The sequence below is a fragment of the Hypoxylon fragiforme genome, assembly GCF_022984875.1.
Source record: "Hypoxylon fragiforme strain CBS 206.31 chromosome Unknown GGS25scaffold_2, whole genome shotgun sequence".
Taxonomy (NCBI): domain Eukaryota; kingdom Fungi; phylum Ascomycota; class Sordariomycetes; order Xylariales; family Hypoxylaceae; genus Hypoxylon; species Hypoxylon fragiforme.
The window spans coordinates 2,132,564-2,153,389 of record NW_026054757.1 but is presented as its reverse complement, the minus strand read 5'-3'; the positions used below and the strand labels follow the sequence as shown (position 1 = coordinate 2,153,389).

At 47.2% G+C, this 20,826-nt stretch overlaps 3 protein-coding genes across 3 annotated transcripts; all 3 read right to left on the bottom strand.

Moving 5' to 3' along the window:
- Positions 1-593: 593 nt before the first annotated feature.
- Positions 594-1,479, bottom strand: GGS25DRAFT_476006 (uncharacterized protein). The gene is made up of 2 exons (XM_049259760.1): positions 844-1,479; positions 594-791 (listed from the first exon to the last, which is right to left on the bottom strand). Exon 1 carries the CDS (start codon positions 1,188-1,190, stop codon positions 1,023-1,025), a length of 168 nt encoding a protein of 55 aa, XP_049120151.1. The 5' UTR covers positions 1,191-1,479; the 3' UTR covers positions 594-791; positions 844-1,022.
- Positions 1,480-4,842: 3,363 nt separating this feature from the next.
- GGS25DRAFT_125277 (uncharacterized protein) lies at positions 4,843-6,782 on the bottom strand. Its single transcript, XM_049256175.1, has 3 exons — positions 6,452-6,782; positions 5,422-6,402; positions 4,843-5,335 (listed from the first exon to the last, which is right to left on the bottom strand). Exons 1-3 carry the CDS (start codon positions 6,470-6,472, stop codon positions 5,177-5,179), a joined length of 1,161 nt encoding a protein of 386 aa, XP_049120150.1. The 5' UTR covers positions 6,473-6,782; the 3' UTR covers positions 4,843-5,176.
- Positions 6,783-12,807: 6,025 nt separating this feature from the next.
- Positions 12,808-20,649, bottom strand: GGS25DRAFT_475988 (pre-mRNA processing splicing factor 8). The gene has a single exon (XM_049259759.1). It carries the CDS (start codon positions 20,370-20,372, stop codon positions 13,251-13,253), a length of 7,122 nt encoding a protein of 2,373 aa, XP_049120149.1. The 5' UTR covers positions 20,373-20,649; the 3' UTR covers positions 12,808-13,250.
- Between the last annotated feature and the right edge of the window lie 177 nt (positions 20,650-20,826).

The window sequence follows — 20,826 nt, the reverse complement described above, 5'->3', positions numbered from 1 at the left end:
TTGCAAACTTGCGGCAATACTGGTGCAAGAAAGAGCACCGAAACAGCAACAGCAATGTCTAAAGATTCAATTCAAGTTCGAATGAGCTGCATCGCATCGCTACGCATCAAACGGCTTTTCTCCTTACCAAATCCCGGCCTCGGTTTGCCGAGCCGGCTGGTGATCAGACGCGGCTCTTACGCGGTCCCTCCCAACACGCGTGTAATTAAGTAAGCGAGCGAGTCGCGAGCGCATTTCGAGCGCATTTCGCATAAAGCGGTTTGAGCGAGTGCCGTAAGAGAGAGAAGAAACTCAAATCTTTAGAAATTGGAATGCTGATCATACATGAGTCCGTCTCTTGTTGTTGAGCCGGAAATTTATGAACATTAGGGATGAACCGTGAAGCAAAGAAACAGAATCAAAAAAACATGATACGACGTAGAAAAAAATGAAAAATGATGAAAAGAAAAGCCAAGAATCTCCCGTGCTCCCGCTATTTGACACGGAAGATCCGGATCGATCGGAATCGGGCTTGTGCGCCAGGGCCAAATCGGATATATATCTGTCACATTTTATATATTCTTTTTTATCTTGGGAGAGGGGTAGAAACGGGAAGGGAAGGGGAAGGGAGTGGTGATCGTGGAAGATCCGAGCTTCGGCTCCATCTGATCTGTCTTGTGTGTTTATGTGAACTACCTAACTACCTACCTACACATACATACCATACCATACATGCCTACCTACTCACCTGCCTTGCCTTACATACGCGAGGCCTAGATGGGACCTGGTTCAAGTTGTGTGTACCTGTTCAGGTATGTGCTAGGTAGTTACTAGTGTATGTATGCGTATCTAACTCACCTACATATGCAGTAAATACTAGGTTCTAGGTAGCTGTGTAGTACCTAGTAACTGGTGTATGTAACGCTAATCAAGTGGCAATGTGAATGCTTTGCATTGCCGAGGACGGGCTGGACTGGCAGCCTGGGCTGGCTGGCAGGCAGGCTGGCTCACCCGATCTGGACCTATCTTAACCCACGCTCATCTCATTTGTAGATTCGCTTTTCATGCAACGAAGGATAGAGCGAGAGAAAAAAGGGAAAGGGAAGAAAAGAAAAGAATTCTCCTAACATTTGGCGGATGGCGTTTCCTTCCCATAGCAGCAGCAAGCAAGCAAGCAGCAGCAGCAGCAGCAGCAGCAGGGGTGGGTACATAATCCTAGGTAATGGTTAGGGGGCCCCCTCCCCTCACTGTAAGGCGAGCAGCGGCAGTTGAAACGAGATCCCACACCGCTGGAATATCTTGCACTTTAGCTGGTTCGGTAGCCATAATTCTTTCCAATTTTTCGTTCTTTTTAGTTAGGGGGGCCGACAAGGGGAAGGGTTTGTTTATGTGCAGAATAATAGAAGAAGAAGAAAACCACGTCAGCACTCGCAGCAAAGGACGGCACGGTACGCGACGGGTAAATCAAAACCATCTACATCCATCTTGGTTAGCATGTACCTCAACTTGCCTGTCTGCCAAGATAGAAATTGGTCTTGGAGATCTTGTTGAGTCCACAGTGACAGGGTACATAATTACATATCCATTGGTAGGTACCTACTTGTTCTACATGTAGGACTTCTATTACCTCCAGGGCTATTATTATGTACGTGTTTACAGGTAGTGTATGTATGTAATATAATGTTTCATCCTTTCTAAGAATTGTCTACATATGTAGATATCATCGAAAAATTCAGACGGATGACTGCTGGCCGAATGGTCAGCAACAATCCTGTCTTTATCTTCTACATAGTATATTGTGAACGAATTTGCTGGTTTCTTCCTTTATGGAATAGTATACAAACTTGTTTTCTGACCCGTTCTAAATAACATGGGTTCGGTTCGTTGGTTCTCTTTTTTGGTAATGCCTATTTATCCCAAATGAACATGAGCCAACTATAGTAACGTTGACTCCAAATCTCATCAAAGCAGACTGGATTCTGGGATCACCTATGACTACATCCCTATGTGGTTCCCTACTAATACCTATTACCTACAATACTTACATACTATTACTTAGGTACAGCATATAGTGCCTACCTAGTACCACGTGTGTGTGTACCTGGGTCTCCGTCGAAAACGCGGTATGAAATGCTACGGTTAGGCAAAGCATGAAATTGAATGCATCATGCGTTCGACCTGGGCAATGTACCTGGCTACCACTATCACTATACTACCTACTATGTATGTACAATACGTATGTAGTCTACCTACCTAGGTACATATGGCTATTACCAACATGGAAAGGATGGCGGCTGCCGCCATATGCAAAACACCGCTGTCACTGCTCACCGCAAGACGACATCACGTTGCTTTCTGCGAGCGGGAAACTTGCATGACAACCTTGGAAGTTACCACCAAACAAAAAACTTGGCCGAGGCGCTACATAGCTGATAGGTAGCTTTAGCTGTACTTAGCTCTTCGGCCGGGATTCTAGATCAGGGGATCCGGCCGAGTTCTCATGCTATACCGCCGTGTCTTAGGTCTGTATTGCTCTTCTAGTCATCGACTAGTGCCGCATCCTCTCAACGTGTATAGCTAAGTATGGCTAAACGAGAAAAATCCCTCTTTGTGAATAAGAGACGTTAGGTAAGTGAGATTATGTCGCGTCTTACCAGTAACCCAAGTACCTAACTTCCCAACTAACTTACTTCCTAATTAAGTAGATAGGCTGGCAGTGCAAGTTCGTGTGAGTGTGTGTGAAAAGGCGCGAATACACATGTACGTGTAAGTCGAATCTACGTGAGACAACCTGCCTTCACTGTCCAACCAACAGTATCTATTCGTTCGAGTCTTTTCTAGTTCCCCACGGTCACCGCACCGCGTCTTGTGCCAGGGGCATTCGAAGCCAAGAAGATCCCATTGGAGGGGAGGACAGAGGTAGGGGGAAAGCTCATAAGAACCTAGAAGGTGGATGGGAGGGGGGGTTATATCGCAGCCGTGATATATGGTGACAATGACAGCGCACACACAGACGCACACAAGTTGATAACCTTGTCAGGCCAATCCAAGGGCTCGGTGGCAAACCTCGCCAGTGAAGGCCACACCACCCCCAGAAGCAACAAGAGCCGGCGTGATTTAATATGCATGTCGAAGGGCACTGTAGATCGAAGTTCCTAGATCAGAACGTGCGGTATACCCTTCCATTTCTCTTCCCTTTACACCCTTATCCTCCCCGTCGTTAGCTGTTATATTACTGATAGTTAAAAGCTAGCCCGTAAATAGGTAGATAGATATGCTGATAGGTATGTAGGCAGTATGTTGTAGGTACCTGTTATAGCTCGTTAACGACAACCATGAGGGAGGGGTTTCTCTGGCACGGTTGTACGTACCTACTATTACAGTAGGCATACTACTAGAGTGAAGCGGTGAAGTAGGACATAACCTGAGAAATTTGTGCTTCTAAATTCAAACATCAACACCATTGTAGGTACTCTGCATCGTTCAGTAGGAAACGTGATTCCTTGTCTCTTGTGTCTTCCCGCTTTTTGCTTGCGACAAAGTCTTGCTCATCCACAGAGTTTGTAATTAATATATGTCTCCAAGAACAGCTAGACTACCCATCTAGGGCAGATTACATGTCTACCAGGTAAACATGAAGATTATGACATCTTTCACATCCTTTTAATAACGGTTGTTTTTGTGGAGTTGGTAGAGGTAGGAGCCACATCACGTTAGAATCGGTTAGATCCATGGATGTATTACGCCCAACATACCAGGGGGCAGCCCCGTGCACATACAAATAAGTGGCTGGTAATATATACACAGTTTGCCATTAGGGAACACGATCCCTTATCCGTACGAGATTCAAAGGAAAATCTTCAAACTAACTTTGTCGCGATGTAACAGGTAATACATACCTAGGGTAATACCTAGGTGAGTCTGGTTGGCTGTAATTACATACCTACTGTATTACTCTATGTATTACTAGGTAATAGATCAAAAGTTAAGTAGGTAACTAGGTACTTAACCTACCCACCTACCTAGACGACCATCAAGTATCGTGTACGGAAGCCTTTTTTGGGCTCACCACATCGCCCTTGAACCCCCCCTAGTTCCTCTTTATTTTTCAAAAGTCTTATACGGCCCCATGTTCAATAAAGTCGTCGGCTTTTCGAAGGCTTTGTTTCTGATTCGCTCCAACTGTCTTGCTATTGTCCCCTTCCTTACCCGCCAGAATGGGGTTTCGAAGGAACTTTTGACTGAAACGTAATGCCTAGTAGAGCTAGGCTTGGTTCCCGAATGCACACAAAACGCAACTCTTCCGTCTCCTGCTATGTATGCTTCGTCCGGGGTATCTCTGCTATATTTTCCATCTCAACCCTCCTTCGGATCTTCCGTTCCCAATTTTCCTGAGCCCACTGCCAAATTGCGGTCAACGTCCAAGAGCCTGTCGTGCCCTCTTTTCGTATTATCCAAACACCCACCCATTCCTCTTAGATAGAGCTCAGTCACCATGGTCAAGTCCAAAGGGGGGGAGGGGGATATAGAAAATAGAAAAATAAAGATAAATGGAAAACAAAGAGTAGATGTGTTCCATTATCTTGAACGCGTGTAAATATGTATTGACTGGAGTATTCTGGGAATCAAATAAACAATAATTCCAACGCAATTGCCCCCCGTTGCCTTCATTCCTCTCCATGTTCTCTATAGTTTTGTCGTTAAAATGTCAAATATTACTGGCATGACCGTCGTGGTTCTTTGGTATCTCTAATATTAAATAATTCCCTACTCTGGCTTCACAGAGTAGGTTATGTAGATCTCCACCCATTACTGTTGTTGTACAGAGGTCGATTGGTGATAGTAATATCCAGAAACAAAGTAAAAATAAGTATAGGAAGGCGTAAGCCTCGTGTGTTCCGAGTTGTTGATCGGTGATTCCGTTAGAGTAATAATCGTTTGTTCGTTACTGCTGAGAGTTGATAATAATCATGACCAAACTCTAGCTCGTGAGCCACGATACTCGGTAACGGGTAGTTTTGGCATTTGATAGCAAGGCTAAATCATGCTAAATCATGTATGCCATTCTCTGCCATTAATGTTCGAGAAATCGGTGATGGCCGTGCGCTTCTCTATAAGCTCGTCATCCTTGAAGCTGTTGCGGATATATGGTGTCCCCGGGCCTAGGAGCTGATACTCCCGGCGGAGACGCTGATTGCTATAAGTTCTCCTCTCCAACCTCTCCGACCTCCCCTCCAAGGAGTTGTGTAGCTCGCTCTCGACAAGCTTGAGGAGTAAACCCGGGGCCAACTTTATTGGACACGAACCTCCATTTTTCGTTTTCGTAATCTTGAAGCGCGGTTCGGAGCTTCTGGTCCTGTAGTTCCTTGAGTTAACATCTATATTCCAGAAGCTCCAAGTAGATTGCTTTATATATATATATATAAACTAAGGAGAACTTACTGTCTCGTCTGTCCATTGGGTCGTTTTTGCCTTGAGCTTTGTGCAGTAACGAACCTGGAGAGTACCCGAAGAGCGCCCAGGAAAGAAATCGGCAATCTGCTTCCATGTCAAGGCTTTATTTTCCTTTAAATCGATGAGAAGCGCGTCGTCCTCCGGCGTAAACTTTAATTTTGGTCCCCTTGGTCTCGGCGCTGGAGCTGGCATTCCAACTTGTCCTACTACACTCGGTGCGCCTCCAGCAATCCCTATGCTCACATCTCCTTCGCGTCTCATCATCTTAGTAGGCGGTCCCTGATCCGGTAGCCGATGGTGATGGTGAGTTGGTGCTGCACCAGGAGGTTGCGCATATGGGGCGCCCATAGAATGCATACTATCGAGGTCGCCTTGATCGAGTTCTGACATACCAGGGACCGATAAGTCCAGGTCGTCAGGGCGGCTACGTTTCGTTCCGGCACTATGGGGCTGAGTGGGTGTCATTGCCGAGTACAATGATGGACCAACTACCGCATGGGGCGACGGCGTTGGGGCGTAGTGAGAAGGTTGATGGCTCATATGTCGAGCAGCCGGATGGCTGCCGAGATGCGCCGGATCCATAAGGATCTGGTGATGGTGAGCGGGGTGATGTTGCGACATGCTGTGATGAGAGTGCGACTGTGATTGCTCATGTAAGCTCCCGTGTCCCGTGTGCTGCATTGGATTTCCCCGATGGTGATGTGTGTCGTATGCGTGTGAAGTGTGACCCTGCTCGCCCGGATGCGATTCTTGAGGGGAGTAATCGACATTGTAGTCCGGTCCTACTCGATAGTTGCCCGCCAGTGTGCCTTCGATACATGGGTTCCGCCAGAGCGAACCGCTCTGGACGGTCGCCGGAGTTTGTATAGAAAGAATTTGATGGACTGGAGCCCCTCGAGGCTGCTGACGTGCGGGTGATTGTGAGGTGGAAGTACTGGTTTCGCGCGTATAATCGATGGTGACGCCCGTCTTGTCGGATTAGGTTTGGTGTTGGGGAATTAGTAGACTGAGCACTTACTCGCTCAGTTGTTAGGTTCATGTGTTATGGTAATGGTGGTCGTCGTTGAGCTGGTTAGATGCGGGATGTTGTAGTGTTGGTTGTATGTGCTGTCCAAGGTAAGATCGTCTGTCTGGTAGGGCAGCGAATTCCCGTAAGCCAAAAAAGGAATAAAAATCAAGTTCGGGACAGCCCGCGCAGATTTTAACAGCTCATTACCACCTATGCCTGGTGATTATGGGGAGCAGTCCTTTTTTTTTCTTGGATTCCTTAGCTAGTCTATTATATGGTGACAGAATGTCAAAATGGAAAATGAATGAGAGCGGGCAAGGGATGCATTATATCGTCTGATCTTCTTTCTCGTTTCTATCCAGGCAGGGACGAGCTTGGGAACGACCCGCAAGTACTTAGACAACCTAGACTATCTCTCTTTTCATCCACAGGTTAAAGCACTTGACCTGATTTGCCATGTGCGTGCGAGACAAGTATCGTTCCTGAACTGGTGTGGAGATTCGGTTACCTCGTCTGGCGATGACGGTAGCATAATTTGGTGATCTTATGCTATGGTCAGCTTGCCGGATTTAGAAGATACCCCAGCCGGAGGTTATGATGCAACTGGGGCAACGACAACCCACAACGGGTGAGGTACTCTGTTCACTGACAGGGTGACAGGGTGACAGGGTGAGAGGTACAGCTCACTTTTGTGACCCTGGACTAGCTATGCCCCAAACAAGATTATCAAAGGTCAAGGTAATCCACAGAGAGGAACGTCTGGAAAACGCATAGAAGAACACAAAACAAGACCGCCTAATGGAGAAATAGAAAAGCTGAAACAGGCCCTACCACGCAGTTGGGCAGTGTCTCTAGAGCATGACAAGCGAATAATCGAGGTGGGCCACACCCAGACTCATGACAGAAAGGCCCCTGCTCAACCTTTTTCTCACCTAGAGAGGCCAAGCCAAAGCAGTGGCTACCACTGGAGGGTCAGAATGCTGGTTGACTGGGTGTATGTACTATACTGTACGTGTACAGATGGTGCGCCCATGCTCGGCTGCTGGCCAGTTGGGAAGGAATGGCACATTGCTGTCTTCCTCGTCCGCTTGGAGGGGATATATTGGAACTGGGGTGGCTATAATAAGGAGAGCTTTGATCCTTGACACGCCATAGGGCCAGGGGAATCGGTAAGGTTGTCAGTAGCCACTGAACGCGCTGGATAGATTGCCGAGCAAAAATACAAGGGAAACATGACACTAAATCCACTAACGAACGGAACCTCCAGGCAATCTGGCTCTCTGGTCACGACCTCAGTCACGACACCCATGTCTACCGAAACCTGGTTTCTATGTGAGCCAAAATGTCGAAAGGTGCCAGGGCACACCGTAGTATGTAAGTACATATGTATATACATATGTAGGTGTGTAGTGTATGTACGTACGTGGTAAGTACAAGGATAATTAGATGGAGAATTGCAAGGAAAGGACCAACACAGATTGGCAGACTTACGTTTCGGGAGATATGACGATGATACCTGGATCACCAAGCGGGAAGATATGGGGGCAGGGGAAACTTGGCGGAATAGACGAATTGGGCCATACTAGGGACCTTGACCTCGACAGCTCGAGTGAATGCTCGAACTTGTGAGAAGTTTTTGTTGGCATTCTTTCCTCGGCCTGCTTTATTGCCTTGACCGACCGTCTGTACCTTGGGTAGGTAGTGTAGTTAGCTACGTGTCAAGTGACTCGAAGTAGTGCTATCCAATGTTGCTGTATTATTGTTCTGTTCATCTCAAGCGGTAGCGTCCTAGTATTGCGGTCTAGTACTAGGGGATTATTAGCCTCCAGATTCCTGAGGAAAGGGACCAGAGATGGAGAGCAAGTGGTCCCAATTCTCTAGATCCCGGCCCTAAGGACATCGTAATATTGCGCGATTCAATGCGATTGAAGCGGGAGGCCCAATGGATAGTGGGACTTGGAAGCTGGTTGGACATGGTCACGACAATAGACGCAGAGCTGAAAGAGAGGAGTGTCGAGTATGGAGCTCACGCATGAACGTAACGTGTTTCGCTGTTTCTAAGCAATTAAAAGAGTACATAGCAGTTATGCACATTGTTCATGAGGTCTGCTTCTGGAAGAACGAAATTTGCTTCTAGGGCGCGACCAGGGGGGTTTCAGACGTCCGAGCCACTTGTCGGTCCTTGTTTGAAATGACGTTGTAAAGGAAAAGTAGAGACGAAAAAGCGGCCAAGACGGACGATGAAAATGTGTTCTAGAAATAAATAACTGCAAGATCGGAAATTGCGAGCGATCTGGATAGAAGAAGGTTTAAGAATTGACATGTATTGTACAATATAATACTACTAGGTAACCTGGGTATGTATGTTTAGGTACATAGTATGTTACCGTATGTAGCAAAGTACTGTACATTTTCATCATGACTGATCCTATTATTAGTAACATTGTTAGTAACATTGATCAAGACAACGGGGGGATACCTGGATTAAGCATCAATATGTTCCTATGTTCCTAAACAGGTACAATACTTTGAAGTACTGTAGCTTTGAGAAAGAACCACCAACCATCATTACATCAATGATATTAACTACATGTGTCATACGAACTCTAATTCCTTCCTTCTAGATTCTTTCTTCTCTTCTAGGCAGGTACGCTGTAATACTACTAGTAACTATAGTAGATAGAAACAAAACAACGATAAGTAATCATAAGTAATCGAGAAAGAACACTTTTGAATATTGAACCTTACTTCCTCTTCGTCTAGTTCAGTGTCCAGCTCAGTGTCCAGTTCAGTGCAACTCTCAAATTACATTAACTATCTATTACCTATTATTTCCATACCGCTTTGCATCTACATACCACACGGCATATCCCATCGCAAATATTGAAGGCAAGGAGGCTCCATTGGTACCACAATGACTACCTGGTAAGTAGAAGTACCTGGGTAGGTAGGTATGGAGCACATCGTTGAGTCCGATCCCCTTGATAAATATGTCTAGATATCCTTCTAGAAGGATTCTATTTTCATCTATCGAGCCCTGTCAATTTTAACCCCCCCCGTCTGTCCTGCATCCGACAGCCTGGGTGGACCGCTGCAATGCGTGCAGGGACGACGCAACCAATTTAAAGCTCGGATTCGTCGTACTAAGTATGTAAGTAGAATTGATCTTGTTGTGCAACGGTCCGAGGCGGTCGAGGGGGCATAAGGCAGTCCCATATTGACCCAGTAGGGTATATACTCACCGCCCACAGATCTACGGATATGCCTACATAGTATCTGTTTCTTGGCAGAGGGACGGTACTGCGCGCGATGCTTAACCCTTCGACAGTTTCTCTAAGCGCCAGACCTGGTGGGGCATAGCTTATAGCTCGTCAATGCTCTCTTTCTTACTAGGCACCCTGCGACGCTCGTAAGCTGTAGATAGCCAGCATCCGAGTCCCCTGATCTACGCAGCCGGGTACCTCAACAGCAAACATCAGACGATATTCGGAGCAGCCTATAACTACTAGTAGGTAACTGCTGACTGTGGCATCCAGGGCCGTGGGATGGAGTGCTCGAAGTGCTCGAAGTGCTCGAAGTACTCGAAGTAACAATCGTGTGCCAACTCTGGATATCGCTTCGATTGTTTATCGCATTAATTTAAAGCGATTCTATTTCTGTTTCTGCCGAAAACACATTTTATTATGTACATATGAGTTGTATGGAGTTGTATGGAGTTGTATGCGAAAGACGTCCGGAGCCCGGCATGATGCTTGAGACGTAAGATGACTGAGATGGGCAGGTGTACTACAATCAGGTACCTTCTCCGTCTTCCACTCCTGAATGTTTCGGGCCGTTTCACGCCCCACTCCCGCGTGGAGCTTTTGAGTCCACTATCCCGCTAACTGGTACCCATAAGTATCAAGTATTTGAGGTTATTCCAAGGCTTACGGTTTTATGGCTGCCACTTTCGGTGAGGGCCGTATCCGCCTTTTCATGTGGAACATGGAACTAGTGTTCTGGCAAAGTTAAGAGACGCATGCCGCATGCCGCATGCCGATGTGATATATTATACATCGGAGCGTGAGGCTGGCTCCATTCCTGGTGGTGTGTACTATGGTGTACTATGGTGTCGAACTGTTGCGTTACAAGCTGCCCTGTCGATACACAACATCCTAGCACTGGGGAATTCTTCTTGACAGGTACAAGTGGGGATGTGGTAGACCCCCAATGCTGCATGTGTGCATGGCGGCACGGAATGTGTATGTACATACATACTACCTACCCAGGTATTTAGTCCTCTGCACATGTAACTACAATACATCCGACGCCTATCACTTTGTCTACATGTACATAACTTACATACATACCACTACATAGGTACCCAGCACGCATGTACATCCATAGTATACTACATGTATGTATCTTTGGCCCCTGGTCTCAAAAAATCTCCGCAACATTCAAGGACCCTCGCTCGCCCAGAGATCCGGCACGATACCATACTGTACGAACTCAATTCACATCTACGGGCAACAATCATCACCCTGGCTTTGAAAGTTTTCCCCAGCTGTCTAGGACCGCACCTTTTGTGGGTGAACTGGGTTTTTCCTAGCGTGACCACCAGCCTTGGGCTGGTAATGAATCAAGTGTTGAAGAAGATCCACTAACGATCTAACCTGATCTACGCATGAACCCAAGAACCACGCACGAGCGCATGAACGCATAATAATGGCCAATTTACTTTCTTATATTTTTGCACGCATTTAGCATGCCCATTTCGGCGGCGCCATTTCTTCGGCACTAGGGAATAGGTATGCCAAACTCCTCCCTTCTTAAGCTATGTACATACATGATACGATAGTATTATGATCTATCTGCACTGTTCATCCCCACCTCTTCCCTCATCGTGACTTTTGCGTTTACTACTAAACGTATGTAAGATCCAGGGCCCTGGACACAATGCCCGTGTGAATTCCCAATACTCATTTCGTCCGACGAGCCGAACCCTGCCTTCCCGCTCATTATCGAGCTACTAATTTGGAGTGTACCTAGGTACGTTACCCATCCCGCAACCAACCAGTGAAGACGGCTGACGAGCTAGGCTCGGTGAACCTCGTCAGCTCATCTGCGGAGGATTTCAATCCCATGGTTATGGACGGGCTGGAGATCATATTGAAGATCAGCCAATATATCCCCGCTCCTTTTTGATTTACTTTCCGTTTTTCCTATTCGCCTGTTCTCCCAAATGCCACGCTCGGGATTAGGCGACTGGATTGGGTAGCGACCAAGGCACGGCACGCACTACTACTGTGTATAGGCCACTGCCTAGTAGTACATAGGTAACCTCTACTTTTCCTGCTCATTCTTCGCTGTACCTATCTATCACCAAGCATGGCTGAACGAGGGAAACACGTACATACCTATGTGTAGCCTATGCGGAGTGCCTGCATATAGACGCATATGATGGGTGGGAGTGTGCCCATGTCCTTGTCCATGTCATGCCATGCCATGCAACGGCTAGGGACGAAAAGGCCTCTGATATACGTCCTTTTGCGCCGCGTCTACATTCCCCATATGATCTCTTCGAAGCCAATACGCATCGTGCAATGAGTTCCTGTCGTTGCCTGCCTGCTTGCTCACATGTGCTATTTATCATATTTATCATATGTAGGTATCTACCTGCCCGCCTATCTACGCAGTACACCTGGCCCGTTATCAAGGTTCAACTACATAGTAAGTCTCCAATCAACCAACCCCAGGTTCGGGTATTATACATGTCTAGGTACACACGGATACCTACATACATAGTACATATAATCCAGATCATCGCCCTGTAGGCAACCTGTCAAAATCGCTGCTGACAGACCATCGGGTCCCGTCCCCCCTCCCCCCGGTCCTCCCCCCCCCATGCTCGCCTCATTTGCTTATTTCACAGGTGTGCGCAAGATTCGATTCGGCAGCGGCGTACCGTAGTATTCCTGGGGAACGAATAGCAAAATCCTCTTAGTGAGAAGAAGGAATGGGGGATGGGTAGGGGGGGCCCAAGCTTATTTTTTTTCCCCATCCTTAACCAGGTAGGTAGGCTAGTTTAGTTTATGTATATACTATAGTATAGTATTATCGCTGATATGCGGAATATATGTAATTATAGTCATCGTACAAATATCACTTAAACTTAACTTAACCCAGATACTCGGTTCCGAGTCCATGGATGCGGGGGGTATTATTACATTTCTCGTATAGGACCTAGATAGGGTACATACGTGCTAGGTCTAGGTACTTTGCCTAGACAAGCTGATAACTACTAATAATATATCCATACGAACCTTGAACGCAGTAGGTTTACAGGGAGGTCACGGTATGTATTGTACGTACTTGTACCGGACCAGGACGATACATCAATCATATTACTCCTAGGTAGGTAGGTATATATAGGGATGCACCTGGTTAGCATATCTAGATGCGAATCGTAGGGTAGGCAGATAATAGTAATAGTGATAATGACAATATATGAAAAAAGTACAGGCCTTCATGGCGTGGAGGGTAAAGGGAGCTAAACCTCTTATCTCCCCCTTGAACGTTGCAACTCAATTCCATTTCCTTCAAACGCCTGCATAAGATTCCTTTAAAAGAGGGCACACAGCCTTCGCCTCCTCGCCGATTTTGGGAAATGCCAATGTAATGCATCACTTTCATTCCTCTCCAATTATCATCATCTCTTACTGTCCGTAACTAGCTACCTGGGTACGTATGTGGTAGTCAATATTATGTATCATCTCAACCCTCTCCCGCCACCACGCGGAGCTGACGTTGCTTCATCTCCGAAATCTTAAGCAAAATTATCGGTCCTATCCACGCCAATTTCCTCCATCTCGGTAAAGTCGTGGAAATGCTCGGGGCGGTGCTGGTCGCTATAGAATGAAATGGGGGTGTCCAGCTTTACATGCACCGGCTTCTTCTCTAGGCCGATGAAATTGCTGCCCATGAAATTGTAATTCCACTTGCCATCCTCCGGTACGAGGAAGAAACCTCTGTACCGCGGGCTGAGTAGGAGTTTGCGCTTGAGCCCCATGCTCGTAGTGAATCCCGACGGCGCATCGCTGCCGAGGTCTTTATTGTCAGCGCCCCATCGATAACCGGTAGGGGTCAATGCCCAGGCCGATAAGGACACGGACCCTGGTGTGAAGGAGACATCGATCGTCACTGTCTTTTCCTTGTCCCATGTAGGATGACGGTCGAGAAGCTGAGAATGCATGGTGACGTCCACCGCAGACATGTAAGGAAGCTCGTTTCCAGCCATGGAATGGATCACACCAAGAGGCTCCATGCCTGAGAGATACTCATGCTGTGGTAGTTGATGGGGGTATTGGGTATAGCGCAGGTTTCCGATTTGTGGTACCATCACAATGCAGCGAATCTCCTTGACTTGGTCATTTTCTGGTGCAGAGACACCGTACAAGTATCCTGCAATCTGTACCCGAAGGTCGGCAATGGTGATGAATTTCTTTAAAATGTTATTTGGCATAACATACGTAATGTCATCAAGGTCGTTATCTACCGAGGACACGTAGATGTTGTTGGCTCGGGTTCGCAAATTTGAGGTAGCGATGGCTCGTGTACGCCACTCTGTCTTGGAGGCAAATTTCTCTTGTTCATACTTTGATGTCGTCGTAACGATGAGCTCCTCACCATGGACATTTTGCGTCTTCGTAGTGACGGCAGTGATTTGCTGCTGCTCCTGCTGCTGCTTTTCGATTTCTGCAGCCTGTTGTCGTTGCATCGAAGGTGCAGAGATTTCCATACCCAAAATGATGTCTCGAACTTCGCTACTCGTCAGACTGGAGACGTTGACGTTATTCTTCTTTCCATAGTCATGCAAAATCAGATCTCGCAGCTGTGTTTCAACCTTGATCCAATCCTCGTCTGACAGCGTGGGCCAAATGTGATGTACCTGGGTAATAACGGTCTTGTCAGGGCGAAGGATGAGCTTGGTTTTGTCGGGGTTGACGTGAAGAGCGCGAAGTATCAGAACTAGACGGGAGAAAGCCGTATAAGAAGAAATGCTCTTGAGCCATTCATCATAAAGGTTAAACAGGACCATCTGGGGTTCAGTAGCACGAAGAATCATATCTCCTAGCTTTTCAACTTTCATTGCTGCTTGGAAGGGCAGCTGCAATTCTGAAGCTCGGATAGAAATGTTCGGGAAGTCCAATAAATGAACTTCTAGGGGATCCAAAAGACCTTTACGAGTGACGATGAGTTCTTTTGGCTGTTCTTCCACGGGCAGGGATCGGATGAGTGCTGCTACTTCTTCAGCCGTCTTCCACTTGGCTAGCTGACCGAGACGTTTCTGACCAGCCCAAACGCTGGTGTGAATGATCTTGAGGAACAATTGACCAGTCCGAGGGTTGAAAATGAAAATTGCTCCGTTGATTGGCTTCGTAGTCAAGTTACCCTCAAAGGTCTTGTGAATGGTCACCCGGTATACGTTAGTATCATCGATGAAGAGCTTTGTTTGATTGCTGAATAGTTCTGAGTAGTTTTGTGAGTTAAGGAACTCTTGGTTACTCTCCGAGGCGTAAAGTTGAAGACCTTTCCTGATACGCTCCCGAAGAACGTAGAGCGCAGGGTTGGCCTTCATGATCTTAGCCATTGCCTGCTGCACAAGGACTTTCAAGCCCGGGAAGTATTGTCCATAAGCAGAGTACAGATTATACGCAAGATCGATGCCAATCATCAAGCCAGTGGCTGAAGGGTAGATACTCATGCTATCCTGTGTGTAATCTAAATACTTGGCGCGAGTATAACGTTCGATGTCATGTGAATCGTAATCACCATAGCGGAGTTGGATATCAAGCCAAAACTTGTTGGTAGTCGTAGATTCAATCGTATCCTTGGTGTCGTATAGAAGAGATGGCCGAGTGACATTCCATTTGTTGCTGGCGAAGAGCAAGATATCAGCGCAAGAACTGTTCATCTTGTATGACTTTCGGGGATGAATAGTCTCCTTTTGCACGGTCTCAATCCCGAGCGACTCTAGCTCCTGATCAAACACCTGACAGAAGTCCATGACGACAGATTCATGGATCTTCTGCCACAAATGCGCACGGAAGATTTGGATAAGGGAAATTTTTAGAGTAGGAATTTTTCCGTGTAAGAAAATACCCGTCAGATCGAGTTGAACCTGGAAACCAACGTATACATTTGCTCGGTTGATGGTTGGAGACCACCAAAGTGTAAATCGACGGTTAGGAATTTGGTTTAAACCGGATCTTTGTGCATTAGTCAACTTCTTGAATTTCATGGACTCCTCAAAACCGCTGGCCTTTTCCCAGAACAAGCCTTCCCAAGATGGGAAACCCGTGGCCTTGAAGAGGGTGTGCTCAAGGATCGTTTCGACACCGCCTAGCGCCTGGATGACATCGGAACGGTATGCATTAAGATTCCATAGTTTTCCATCATGACGTTGGCTCGTCCACCAGAAGGGGTTGCTCTTCATGAGTTGGTAGATCTTGAATTCGCTTCGTGTTCGGAAACCCTTGTCAAAACTAAGGGTGCTACGGTCCTTTTGAAAAAGGGTATTGATACGGGGCAATCCACGATCCCAGCTGTCTTCCAAATCTTCCAAGGTTAGACGTCTATTTTGCTGGTTGGCCTCTAGTCGTTTTTGAGAGTACTCCGTCCAGACTCTTTGCGAGTCGATGAACTCGGCTTCCCAAGGGATGATGTATCGGAAGATATTGGGGATGAGCGTTTCCTCATCATGTGTCATACCAGCTCTGAAATGGCTCACTCCAAGGTCGGTCTGTTTTGAGAAGCGCTTGTCGCTAGCGGGGATAAGGATATGTGACCCTGAAATCATTCCAAGGCCACCAAGTTCTTTTGGTGTATAGAACACGGCCGGCGGGAAACGAGACGGCATCTTTGAGTTCAAGCCAATCTTCACTCGAGTCTGGATTTTGGTCTCGCATTTTACGATGGTATCGAGCAGATCGACTGTGGACACGGCAGCTTCACGGTAGTAGGTAAAGAGTGCAATGAGAGCGGTGTTCCACTTATTCGCGATCTTCGTGAATGTGGTAGATCCCGAAGACATAAGGATTTGACGTATCCTGTTGTTGAACTTTTGAATATCCTCCTCTGTAACTTGCAAGAAAGCGTGCGCTGTTCTCTCTTTGGTAGTGTTGTCTACTAGAGACCAGACACTATCTTTGATGGGGAACTCGTCATTCTGATTTCTGATCTTTGGGAGAATGCGAACCTCGAATCCACACATAGAGAAAAGCAGATTTGGGTTGTCACGACTATAGACGCTGGCGAAAGTATCATCCCATTCAATCGTGGTGACAGATCGAGGGAGACGATTTTTCAAATCCCAGAACACAGCACGGCCAAGGTTAACATCGTGCCTCATAAGCCGCATGCGGGAGTCCCTTGGCCAACACTTTTTGCTCTTGTAACCAATGACGTTCTCGAAGTTCGGATCAGGTTGCTCGGTGAGGAATCGCTGGATGAGGTCTCGTGATTCATCAGCGCTGAATCGCAGGAAAACCCAGATCTTATCGATGTACCTCGTGTATAGACGAATAGGATGCTTGCTTTCTGTCTCGCGGTCCCGGAATTGAAGGAAGTCATTCGGGCTGGATGGCGGGCCGGCAATCTCGCTAGCACGGTTGAGACCAAGGAGCAAAAGGTCGAGAACGAGACCATAGTACTGGAATACAAAGCCGGAGAACTGAAGACCGCGAATCATGCCGTAACTGTTCACATGATTCATATCCTTGTACGTCAACTGCACGTTGTTCTTAGAGCTGATATAATCTGCCAAATTGTGATCCATAATCAATCTTAGAAGTCTGTTCAGCAGAGTGAGGTCGATCTTTTCGTAGACCTTGGAAAGCTCAGTCTCGATCATGACATTGCATTCTCCGTCTGCAGTCTCCCAAACCTTCTCTAAGTTGTTGATTCCCTGAGCCCATTTGTAAACAAGTAGCGGCGGCACCTCAGAGTCAGAAGGCTTGATCCAGGCGGGGAAGAGATGTCGCTGGTCAGCTTGATACCAAAGATACTGGTCAAGGTATGCATCACTGATCTTCTCGATGGGCTCTATATCGTAAACAGGGTTGATAGTGCTGTAATTGTCGTTCATGTCAATTTGTACTTCTTTGAAGGCTCGCTGCGTGAGGAGGAATCGTTTGATTCTCTCCAACGTAGTGCCAGGGCTGTCATAAGCTTGCTCGATCAAAGCTAGTTCCTCTCGCTGACTTTGATTGAGGCGGCCTTTCACGGAGTATGCTTCTCGTAATCTTTCGAGGGCAAGAATGAGAATTTTAGTATCGTGTTTATACGACACGCTAGGGAAGGGAATTGGGGTGAACTTTCGAGACTCAAGCCAATGTACCGTTGTCGTGTAAATCGCCACAGCTTCTTCGGACGATACATAAGGGCCGTCCTTCATATAGTTATGTTGCCGTTCCTGTTCGGCTTTAAGCCAAAGTCGTGTTAAGCGACCCACATTCTTCTTTGCGACCGTCTTATCAACCGTTGCACCTCGCCGAATACGTTCGCGATTGTAATGGGCAACAGAAATCCACCAGTCTGCTTTCGACTTTACGTACCGCAGAATGATGTTTTCGATAGGAGCGGGCAGTCCAGGAACCTTCCACGGAATATTACTCTTCCAACACCTCCAAGCTTCTGACAAATGCTGGAGGACAGTGTTGACTTTGTTCTGCTTGATACCTTCAGGCATCATGTCCATGAGGTCAGCCATAACAGAGGCTCGAAGTTCAAGATCGAAATGCGACTCGACACGTTGTTTGGTCACAGTCTTGGCCACTCCCTTGCTGTGGCGACCTTCGAATTGACGGGAAAGCAAGTTTCCTAGCCATCGTTCAAGAAGAGGGATGATACCTCGCATGAAGAAGAGCCAGACTCGCCAAGCTGGCGCCCAGAAGCCACAACCAGGACCCTTACCAACAGGTCCGCTATTAAACCGATAGTAGATTAGATGCTTTAGATCCTTGCACGACCGGATCTGATGCATGAGCTTATACTTGTACCGGTACATTCCAGTGAGTTGGCCAACGTGGTTGAAGGCATATAGAATGCCATCCGCTAGCTGGAAAGCATCGATGTTACCTAGGCGATATTGCACTTGGGCATCAACGATGAGCTTTGTCAGACGCAATATCTCACGCATCAGATGGAAGGCATTTCCGAAACGCGATTTCTTTCGCTCCTTCGTCGTCAACGTCTTGACTGGCTTCAGGTTGAAGTTATAATCAAGATGGAGGTAAGTAAGATTCTTTCGGTGGATTAGGAGATTCAGCATGTTAAATCCTTGTCGACACACTTGAAGACCGGCCTCTACCCAGTCGATTGTCGTTTGTTGGAAGAACTTGGTTTGCTTCAGACTTCGTAGGAGGTTCTGTCGATTGAGCGCCTTGGGCTTCTTCTTGTGCAGCTCATTAAGCACGTATGTTTTAAGGAGTTTTTGATAAGACACTCGAACTTTGACTGGTTGCTTCGGAGGGCAATGTTCAAGATACCACTGTTTTACAAGTGGAACATCTTGTGCTCGAACCATGCGGCCAGATCGGCGATCGAAGGGGAAGGGAGCCCACCATAGTGCAATAGCAGACGACGTATCTTCAGTGTAAAGATCCTCATCAGCCAAAAAGGGCTCAACATTAGCTGGCAGTTCAAATGCTTCCTCCTCGGGCTCTTCTAGATTTCCCACCCCGAAGATTTCGTCTTCGTGGCTAATGGTAATATTCTTCGGCGCAACCGAACGGGAGGAAATAGGGTTGATCATAGGATCAAAATGGAACGCGGGCAAATTAGGGTCTTCTGATTTAGTGTACACGATTTGTGGGTGAGAGTGCCAATTGAATTGGACGCTACGGGGGAGGGAATTGTAAAGGTACGGGTAGGCGACTCGGTATTCAGTCCGAATCGGGAAGCGGAAAATGATTCTGTCAATGGCATTGAACTCCCCAAAATCCTCATCGTTGGGATCTATGTCCTTATACAAGGGCTCGAAACGGGGGCCACCGGGTAGCGCGACGTTCAAGGCCTTCGCGGTTAGGAAACCTTTTAGATCAAATAGGTAAAAATAGTTCTGGTCGACCATCTCGCTCAGCAAAGGACGGCTTAACCGGTGGAGTGCAGCCATTTGCGGTAACGTGAGATTCCACTGCTTGTAGCTTGGCCCATTGACGTGCTCGGTATCGACCAAAGGCCTATGCTCATAGAACCACTCGTATACAGCGCTATCTTCTTCTTCATCGAGTTCCATCTGGATCGGCTCTAGCGGTTCTACATCCTCAATATTCTCTGACCAAGATAAGGGGGGTTCTTCATCATCAAACGGGGGGAACCTCATCCTCTTGAAGAGCCTTCGGTCGCTCTTCTCCTTCCTCATGGTCAACCACATCGTTGCCCATTGTGCGTGGAACACGGGTGGGATAACTCGAGGAATCTCGTTTACGAGTGTCAAGCATCCGTTGACGTGATAAAGGACCTTGACCTCCCTCGCCGATTCCCATGGCATGGGCATATTTTCTAGCAGCTTCATGACTGCATGTGGCATGAATTTGAGAGCCCCAAGATAGCTTCGTTTGTCACTCGTGTATTTCTTCTGAGAGACATCACCGATATCCTTCACGATCTTGCGTAAATGCTCGGGGGGCATATCAGCCTTCTGAGTCTCGACAAATCCGCCTTTTCGTTTTTCGCCGAATCGATTGCGCTGATTGCGAAGCCATTCCTTCTTCTTCTGGGCAAATTTGGCGATGTGTGGGTCGGTTGGAGGACGATATCCAGGGGGGGGGGGAGCTGGTACTCCAGGCGGTGGTGGAAGGAAATCTGATGGAGGACCTGGAGGAGGAGGCGGTGGCGGCGGCGGACCCCAGCCAGGAGGTGGTGGAGGAGGCGGAAAGGACGACATCGTGAAGTCAACAATAACTGAATTTGACGACTTTTTGGATGCGGTCGCTAACGCGGCGCGATCTACCGCGCAGGAAGGCTAAAAAATGACAAATGCACTCAGATGCAAACGTCAAGTCAAAAGTTATGCTGATATATGAAAAGGTTGATAGATTCGTAACCATACGCGACGTCCCCCAAAATGACCGACGCGAAAGGATTGAATTGATTAAGAAGTTAAAGTTTGATGAGATGATGTTTAGAATCCTTCTTTGACAAGTCGCCCTCGGAGCCAATTTTTTCTGGATACACGCAAGTTCCACACGGATCCACAAGATGTTGAGGCTGGAGCTGGGTACGCTGTCACGTGAAGAGATTGGCTTTGACTTCTGTGGCTTGCAGGCTTATCATGTGGCTTAGATAGACGCAGACTCCACAAAATGGTAAAGTCAAATCCAATTGGCGCAAATCAATAA